This window comes from Falco naumanni, chromosome 9, assembly GCF_017639655.2.
Source record: "Falco naumanni isolate bFalNau1 chromosome 9, bFalNau1.pat, whole genome shotgun sequence".
In the NCBI taxonomy this organism is placed as follows: domain Eukaryota; kingdom Metazoa; phylum Chordata; class Aves; order Falconiformes; family Falconidae; genus Falco; species Falco naumanni.
This window is the reverse complement of record NC_054062.1, coordinates 51,902,715-51,912,714: the sequence shown is the minus strand read 5'-3', so window position 1 is coordinate 51,912,714 and position 10,000 is coordinate 51,902,715. Positions and strand designations below refer to the sequence as shown.

General features: G+C 41.1%; 1 protein-coding gene across 2 annotated transcripts in view; it reads left to right on the top strand.

Annotated features, from left to right (window-relative positions):
• The window catches only part of EBF3 (EBF transcription factor 3), a 121,087-nt gene that overhangs the window by 72,282 nt on the left and 38,805 nt on the right, over positions 1-10,000 (top strand). For both annotated transcript variants that reach the window (XM_040607310.1, XM_040607311.1), the window contains exons 7-8: positions 4,412-4,493; positions 7,482-7,599. In XM_040607310.1, the coding sequence (XP_040463244.1) occupies positions 4,412-4,493; positions 7,482-7,599 (200 nt within the window). The remainder of the gene's footprint in view (positions 1-4,411; positions 4,494-7,481; positions 7,600-10,000) is intronic.

Sequence of the window (10,000 nt, the reverse complement as noted above, 5' to 3'; positions counted from 1 at the left end):
CTTAGGAAAAAGCCAATTAAAGGGTAATCGAGTAAAGGACGAGAATTACCATTCGACTTGAAATGTCTCCTCTTCTCCTGCTCTCTCCTGCCTCTGCCCCGTAACAGTGTTGTGCCCCTGTGGACAGCTTCTCTTCCAAAGAACTTCAGAATTGCAGATAATGATCCAAATCCGAGCTTTTTTACTCATGAAAGTAGAGCAGGCTTGTCATATCTTAACAATTCTGTATTTTGTAGTGTAGCAAGATCTCATCTGTAGGCTTAATTGAACACAGTAACCGTGTACCTGAAATACAGATGAAAATGGAACAGAATTATTAGAGTAGAGCAAAATGGTGCCTGCAGGGGCTGAGGCCGTTTCTTGCCCTCTGTCCAGTTTGAGTCAGATGTTGGGAAGATCTGGTTTGGTAAAGGGATGGTAAAAGGCTAATTGCCACTGCAGGTTTTGGCTGACTTCCTTCCCAGAGAGCTCAACTACAGTCAGTGCAGGTTTTGGTTTAGGGTGCTGCCGCCAGGACACTCACACGCAGTATCTGAAATAAAAAGAATAAAACATTTACTTCCTGCTGAAATTTATTTGCATGAATGATGCTTCTGCTTGGGGTCTGGTGGAAATACTCTTTACTGATGATGTTTCTAGGAAGTAATAAGTGGTTTTCCACCACAGATATTCCTTTAGCCAAACAATATTTGAATCGGACCAAACTAAAGCCACAGCTTGTGCTTATAATACCAAGTATTTTCTTGCTTAGTGTAGAAATTCAAGTACAAAAGTCTTTCTGGTCTATTTGCTACAACACCTCCTCTCAAAAAGGTTAAGAAGAGGTGAAAAGGATGAAAAGGCACTTGCAGGGTTTAAAAAAATCTTCGATGGAAAAAACATCTTTCATATCACAAAAAAAGTCTCCTGTAGGTTGTTATGTGCATAAGGTGGAGGCTTAAGAGCAGACACATTTGCAGATGAACTGCTTTTACTAGCTTCTCCGAGACATGACATTTGTTCAGAAGATTAGCCAGGTTGTAATGTGTAGCATAATTGCACTGTGCGGATGTCCCAGAAGTGAAAACCTAATTGCTTGACAGGCCTATAACTTTGTGGTACGCTCTCACCTTGTTAGGTCCTTTTCTGATGCAGTTCAAATGAAGTCTGGCCGCAGGTGTGCCTAATTTACCTCGCAACAGAACGTGTTGAGTTTAATTGCACAGTGGTTGTTAGGAAAAATTGGTGGGTGGAATATCAAGTGACTTACTGTACGCGGATGGCAGATGGGCGTTGAGAGGCATCGTGAGCTAAGTGTATAGGTGAGGTGAGTTAATAAAAGATGTAAATTTTATCTTAAAATAGTGAAGTCTTGTGGTAGGTAATACATTTTAATTAAGATGGTAGCAGTCCCCATTCTAGCAGCGTGAAAAAAATCAAAGCAAAGGAACATCACAAAGACTGCATTTTTCTCCATATCAGTATTTTAGAAGCAGCTTAGTATGTTTAGGAAGTCTGTTCTGCAAGACTGTTTTATTAAAAAAGACTCCAGTGTGTGCGCACAATACAAAATACAGCAGGGCAAGCCAAATCTTGAAAGGCTTGCGTTCTCATTCTGCTGGTAGCAACGAAGTTTGAGACTTGACCAAACGGAGCTCTGATCCAGCTCCTTGCTTCTTGCTGTGCCACAGACATCTTGTCTCAGGAGCACAGGGCTCGCAGAGCAAGCACCTGGCCCTGTTCTCTCTCTGGTAAAGATGGATTCCTAACACCCACGGTCCTTGTTGGTCAGCTGAGAGGAACGACCAAGTCGGTCGTCTTCTCCTGGCAAGGTGTGGGAAAACGCCCTGCCTGGGAACATGGTTGTTAACTTACGTTGACTTCCTCTGAAAAACTTGTCTTGATGCCACCTGTGCACCATCAGCTCTCTGAAAACACAGATTAAAAGAATGAAATGAAATATCTCAGTATCAAGGAATGTAGCAGAGCTGAAATATGAGTACTGCTTGTGTTCGCCCCAGCCTTGTGGCTTCAATATTTAGCCCAGTCCTCAGGATCATCCTAGCAAATTTGAAGATGACCAATTCCGCCAAGCATGGGTCCTTTTCACCGAATAATTAAACAAATACCGGTTCCAGTTGACGTTTAGTGAAAAGGTGCTTTAATGGCCCTTTTCTTTTGGACATGATGTGAGCTCTCTTTATAGAAACAATTCATCATGAATGCTTGACGTTAAAAACAACCCACGAGGAGCAATACTTAGCATTCCTAGTGCACAATTCATTGGAGAATTTCCGAGCAATTTACAAACATTAGCTCAATAAGCCTCACAACACCCATTTAAGATCAGAAAAAAAAATAATAAATAAGATACTCCTCTTCAGCCTGGCTGTGGCACTAAGGAGCTATAAAGCTGGAGACTCGCCCCAGCTCCTGACTCCCCAGTGCCTGGTGGTCCTGTGCTGATGTGGGCATCAGCTGGTCCTTGCACATCATTGCAGTCTGTGCAGCAGAAGGTGTACAAAAAATTAATAGAGACATGACAGAAATGACATTAAGTTTAGCTTATACTCAGCTGATCTGGAGATCAAAAGTATCTTGGAAAAAAAAAAAAACCAAACCCAAGGCAGATAAAACTCAGGTGAGGGTGTGGCTAACAAAGATGCAGTTTTGTGGAGTCATTGATAGTGTCTCTTCAACACTGTCCAGAAAACCTGAGTTCAGTTGAGGATCCGAGCTAGAAGATCATGTCAACCACAGCAGAAATCCAGCTCTCTTCCAGCTCAACAGCTAAAAGTCTTTTACAGATTTTGCGATAGGAAGCTTTAAAGCACCGTGCATTCAGCTGAACTGACAGCATTGATTTATTTATGCACAGTTTCAGTAAACCTAATCGTTTCCCTACTTGCTTCTGATAGAGATCGCTCCTTCAGCATTAGCATCCCGTATTAAGATTAGGGTCCTGCGCAAGTCTGAACTGAAAATGAAGAGCTGTGATTAGAAGCACCAGTTTGGGATAGGGGGAGACTCCCGTAATGCTCCTGTCCGAACCTTGAAGGTCTGCAGGAGCAAGTGCGATGTGGTGCAGCCGTGGTTGTACTTTCTATTGGCTGCAGTTGGGCTGTGTTGGATGCTGAAGAAGGGAAGAAGGGCCTGGTTTGCCTCCTGCCAGGCCAGGAATGCTGTTGGCACACAGAAACTTCTGTGAAGCGTATACAGTGAGAATAGCCACAGTCACTTTGTAAGGATTGGCATCAATAAATAATAGCTGTTCGTATTCTAAGTGTAAAAGCTCTGCCTAACCTCGCTATTCAACTTGTATGAAGTTGGGCAGCACAACTGGACTGGAGCATCTGAGAAACTCGGGGTGAGGAGAAAGTCCTGAGCCTTGCTAGTCGTTAGCTGTCAGCCATTAGCCACAAAGCAGACCCACAGAACATTTTTTTAATTATGAAACATGAAAACACACCTACATAAAGAAAAGAGACTGCGTTAGGCTGTGAACATCCTCCTGTGCCAGGGCAGGATGGTGAGGGTCCCCCCATCCTGCATAGCCTGCAGGGTGCAGACATCCCATATCAGCTCATTGCTCCAGCACAGGAGGGTGACACAAAGGAGTTTGCATCTTCCCAAGCTTTTCCCCTTTCTAAAAGTGCGTGCTGTGTTCCCAGGAGGCAGTGTTGCTACAAAAACAGTTTGTGGGGAGATGCCTAGATGATAAGGGTTAGTCCTAAATAATTGCTGGTTGCCACTCAGCAAAAATAAGCTGGCTTTCCATCCCCGGGTAGAGTGACTCCTTACAGTTAAAGGCTGGCAAAGGTTGAAGAGGTCGTAAGACAGAGCCTAATTTGCCATGTTCCTTTCCTTTCAAAAACAATGAGGGAACTGGGGCCTTGCCGGTGGGCAGATCCTGCCTGGATCTCCCTGGAGTCAGCAGGAGTTGGATCGAGTCCCTTTGAATAGCGAGAGTTTCCAAACCGGAGGCAAAGCCAAGTGTTTTTCAGAAGATTGATCATTCATTACCTTGGAATTTTCGACATAGAGGTCATTACTGCTAATATAAGTTGTGAAAAAAATAAAACGTATTAAAAAAATAAAGACAAATTCTCATCTGGTGTAAGTCATTGCCTTTGAATTTAATGAGTCATTGAAATCAACTTTCCCACACCGAGCTGAGGATATGGCCTGGAGTCAATACATTTGTAGTTGTTGAAAAATTAAAAATATAAATTTGCCTTTCCCTGGCAATAATGTTCTGTTTATGACAGAGATCTCATGCTTTAAAATAAGTTCATTAACTAATGGGAAAGTAATATTTCACTACCAGTAATCTTTTGGGTATAACTATTTATGATTAAATTTTATTAAACTTTTTAAAAATTGGATTTACATTTTGATGAATCTAATAGATTTCAATTTTGTATTTTTATAGATTCTTTCTAAAGTTTTTCCTCAAGTGCAATCAGAACTGTTTGAAGAATGCAGGCAACCCGCGAGACATGCGAAGATTCCAGGTACAGATGCCTCTTAAAGAATAAACGCTATGTGAAAGACTTACTCACATCTTCATCTTGAACTCTTTTTTTATGAAAACACAGTAGCAGTGCTCCTACTTAGTGTAGTTCCAGTGCTGCGTGCCCTTAAAAAACCCGTGCTGTTGGTGTTTTATGTTTCCCCCACTAATTTGAATGGTGGTTCTTGGGACTCGCCGAGTTCGGCAGTGGACTGTAATGGATGAATGCTGATGCCAGTGGGTCTCTCCTCAGGACGTAATTCCCCAGCTTCCCTTCATGCTAGCAGCTTGCGTTGTAGTGTGGTGTATGCTCAGAGGGGGAGGGGTTTTACCTATGTAGACTGAGTAGCGTTATCTTACTAACAGACATGACCGTGGAGCGCAGTGAAGTTTGGATCTCACACAGGGGTTTTTCCTATTCACAACGTGTAAATCCAGCAGTGGTGGTCCAACCCACATATCTTTATTCCAGTTGTGTTAGAAAATGTTTAATACTTCACTTTCTCCTTACAGCTTTTGAAATATCCTGTAGTGAATCATAACACTACAGAGACAGCTGACATGATGGACAAATGATTTCCTCCATATTTGGGGTCATTTGAAATGCTTGTTAGGAAATATATGCCTTTTATTTCCAAATACTTCAGAGTGATTCGTATTTGAGACTAATAATAAAGTAGTATTGAGATGTTCAAAACTTTCTTATTTTTGAGAAGAATAACTTGTGGTTAAAGTTGATAGCAAAACATGTGACATCTGTTTTCATGCACAGCCAACCAACCGGCGAAGCCAGCACCCTTGAGCCAGCCAACAGAAAAGATCTGTAGCTGGAAAAAATATTTCTTCAAAACAATTGAGCCAAGCTTCCATTTTTCATGCATCTCAGCTTCACGTGGCATTGGTGATATTGATCCATCTGAACAGAACAGAAGGTCAAACCTGGAATGAGTGGAAATGTCCTCTTTGTCTCACCGATGACTAAATGAAGCATCAGTCATGAGTGATCTTGTGGTCGACAATGGAGCCAGTAGGCACTAGAAAGACTTTCCTGGGTCTCTTTAGCTAATCTTCCTGCCTCTCAGAAGGTTTAACTGGACTTAACAGTATGTCAGATCTTGAACAATATTTTTAACTGGTTTCACTGTCTCCGCACCTTTCTTTAGGTGCACTGCAGGAATAAGCCGATATAACAAAGCGTAGCATGTCTACTCTCTTTTGCTGAACTACGGTATTTTCCCTTGGTGACTGACCTATATATACATGACAGAACAAAAATAGTTGTCATTTTTATGTACACCTTTCTCTGTCTTTTTAATACACCGTGTTCTAGGAAACAAATCCAGAAACCTTTGCTGAAAATCGCACTTGTGTGTTTTGCAATATTTCTTAAAGTCTCGGAATCTTATTGAAATTGAAAGCAGATAGCCCAGTGGCTTGGCAGCAGCTCTGCGGCCGAGGTGAGTGTGCAACCTCAGCACTCTCCGAAGTGGATGTTGACAGGAGCGAAAGTGTCCACTTCTGGGAGGAGAAAGATAGGGAAGCAGAGCAGCCTGGCAGAGAACTGCCCTCGGGCTGTTCTAAAGGGTACCGCAGATGGCTGTCTCAAAGGAGGCAGGATACACAGAAAAGGTGCTGTGATAGCTGAAAGCTAATTATGGGTTGTGAATAAGAAACAGGATCAGAGGTGATCCAAAACACAGAAGCAGACAAGAATTTTCTTCTGATGCCTTGGACCAGCTCTGTGCAAAAGGAGGCTGGTTTTCCCCCTTCCATTTCTGTTTGTTAAGCGTTTGGGCATAGGAGCTGGCGTGAGAACCCTGTTATATCCAAAAGTACAATAAATGGAAGGAGAACGCTAAGATTTGCACCAGCTTTTACTGCCGTCACGGCAAGGGCTGGTAGGGCCTAACCTAGCCACTGACTTTAAGGACTCTGCTGATGGTAAACCCCAAAGAAAATGCTGCAGTGATTACTTCATTTAGAAAACCTGGAACCGACCCCACAGGGCCCATGCTGGAGTATTTAAATAAGATGTAAATGTCTGTCTGGGATAATAGCGATCGACCTACGAAGCCGTGTTCCCCGCAAACACAGGCGCATCTCACGGTTTCCTCTTTGGCTTGTGTTCATGCGGTATCATTTCCGGAAGGAGTTTCACAACTCCATTGTGTAGGTGTTTTTATCGGGAAGGTTGTGCGTTTTGCATATGTTCCTTTTCCATTTTCTACTGAGAAGCAGCTGGAAGCCAAAGAAGGCCCTATCCATCATCTCTTCTATGGCCGGACTCTGAACCTGGACACAAGAATAGGAGCCTTTCACTCAAAAATAAAGGAGGAAATTCCATTGACATACCAGGGTCAATCACCATCCAAATGAACTTGAGAAGGGATACTTTTCATGGATTGAAAACACTTTCACTATTCATATTCAAGTCGGTCTTTTCAGATGCAAAAAAGTTCATTATCAGACATTAAATGTAATTGTAAAACTGACCTGGAGATCATTTACTGAAGAAAAAATGGGGAGTTACGATAGTTCTTGATTTATTAAGCTTTTTTTTTTATTTGGAATCCTCACAACCCTTCATTTGAAGACAGTCTCAAGTGAACAAATTTTAATTAGATAAACTATCTAATCAATATATCAACAGATCAATCAAAACAGCAGCTTTTAAAATGAGTGGCTAGAGGGGTGTTTCTGAAACTAATGGCTAGAAGAATATTTCCCTGAATTGAATTCATTTGTTAGCATAATAGGAGATTAAACTCTAATTAGTGTAGCAGGTTCTGAAGAGAAACAATTGTGAGTTAAAAATCACCAGTGTTAGCCACATAAACAAAGATGTATTCATAGTTGTCACTCACTTCATTTAAAGTGAAAAGTAACAGGCTGTGGTGGTGTTTTGTCTCAAAAGAAGATCTGATTCTGTATCTATGTTTGCGAAAGTATGCAGGATTTTTTAAATTTTGGGTTTTGTTTTCTCTTTCAGGTTGTTGTATCAACAACAGTCAATGTGGATGGCCACGTGCTGGCTGTCTCAGACAACATGTTTGTACACAACAATTCCAAACACGGGAGGCGGGCTCGCCGCCTTGACCCCTCAGAAGGTACGGCCCCTTCTTATCTGGAAAATGGTAGGCACACATTTACATGTCTTTTTTTATTTGCAATGCTTTTTTTTTTTTTTTTTCCCACCATACTTTATGTTGATACACTACTAAGTTTGCTTTTACATCATTTCTTCTCGCATCCATCAAACCACCCATTAAAAAAGTCCCTTAGTATTTCTCAGCCCTTGCCAACTAGAATACGGGCACTTCTGAATTTGCTTCTGACTTCTTTCCTTATTTAATACTTAGAGTTTTGCAGTCACAACCAATTTTTCATCTTTTTCTTTTTCTTTTCTTTTTTTTTTTTTTTTTTCAGTCTTGTTTTGCTTGCAGCTTTTTCTTGCTATTTAATTTGACTTGATTTTATTTTGGCTTGTCATATTCCTTGATCCAGAGGTACAGTCTCAGGTTATGTATGCAAGTTTAAGTGGATGGTAAAAACATGACCGAATCTGTAAAGAATTTACTGTGAGGTCAATTTCCTGTGGCTGGGCCTTACTGCAGATTACGGCAGGAGGGGGTTTGTATGAGAAAAACAGCATAAAATGTTTTTCTTCAGACTGACTCAATGTGATTGACTTCTTGCCTGAACTGCTAAAAGAAGATAGTCTGAGATGAAGAAGAGAATGGAAAGTGTCTCTGAAAATCCAGAATTGTGAAATACTATCTTTGTGGAGCCCATCAGCCTCCGAATCACTTGCACACAATTGCAGCTGCGCTCGTACACGTGCACACATTTATTTATTCTCCCACAACGTCCCAAATAATAATTTAGATTTAAATACCACTTTGTTTGCACTGTAAAAAGCATCATCGTAGATACAACCCGGCTCTCAGGTAACCTGTTTTTTAATAAAATTAGAATCAAATTGAATGGAATCAAATAGAATGGAACAGAATAGAATATGTTTAGTTGGAAAGGACTTACAATGATCATCTAGTCCAACTCCCTGACCACTTCAGGGCTGACCAAAAATTAAAAGTGTAGGGGTCAAATACATCGTCAGTTCTTAAAGAGAATTCTCAAAACCACCGTCATTTGACGTACAGTCTCATGGCCAGGCCATGCACATCAGTTTCGATTGGGCTTCTCTTGCGAGCTGTTACTAACATATTGACAGGATCATGGCTTTTTACACTAATAAAATTAATTAAAGTAATAACAGAATACTAAGCTGCTAATACAATCATTGTCATTTTAAGTTTCAAATAGTATTTACCAATGGGCACACAGAGAAATGAATGAGGCAAGCAACAATTATCAGAAGGAAATACGATCTAGACATCAAAAAATGGAAAATGATTTACAAATCTGCTGCAGTCCACACACACAAAACTAATTTGTTTTTCTGCATTAATAACTAAGGTATAAGAGAACAAAAATATAATAATTAAAGGTCGCCCTGAGCACCAGAGTCATTATGGTCTATGACGTATTGTTTATCTCTTTCATATGCACTGAAAGTAGGTGTGTGTTTTGCCTAGCAACCGTCACTAATGAGGTTCACAATTAAGAAGGCTGAATCCTCTCCCCTAGTCCTCTCCTTCCCCAGAGAGCGAGAACTAGCAACATTATAGGTTCAAGTAAGCATGCTCAGCCCTGTGGTGTTAGGTTTTAGTCTAGGTCCAAATTCAGCCTCTTCTAATGAGCTATTATGATCTTAGCAAAATACAAGTATTTATTTTTGTAAGCTGCATGAAAAGAATTTGACTCTAAGCAGAAAATATCACTTAGAAAAATAAAGGCCACTTTTACACGCTGCTGAAAATCTACATAAATGTCACAAACCAATGGCTCCTTTTTGCGATATGGTAATTGATTTGGTTTATTTAAATGTTAAAAATAGAGTGCCAAATCCTCTTTGCCTAACCTCCCATAAACACGCATTCAAGTAAGCTGCAGCGTTGCAAATGAATGTGAAAATCTGAACGCTGCTTCTGAAAGTCCTACTTCTAATAAGAATTATAGTGACTAAAGAACTCAAAGTAAACATTCCTGTAATACGGTGGCAGAGAATGAAAATGCCCTTGAATGCAGGAGAGAATGGCAGAGCCAGAGTTTCAAGCACTCCGAGTTGGAAGTCGGTGGGACTCAGAAGCGCTCAGCACCCTCCCGAGTCGGGCTGTGCTCCCCACGTGCCTGGGCAGCATTAGCAAAACGAGCGTCACCGACTGGTTCTGCTCCTACTGAAATCGGCCGCGCGACTTTTGGTGGGACCGGAACAAGCTTCAGCCTTTTAGAACGGGGATGGTGTCGCCTGCAAAGAAAATTCCTGAAATCGTAACCAATGCTTACTTAAAAATCTTTGTTTCCTTCTGGTCAGGGTGTTACCCTAGATACTGATACCCTGCTTAAAATTATGGTGTTTAATGTCATGCTTCAAGTTAGTTGTGTCCC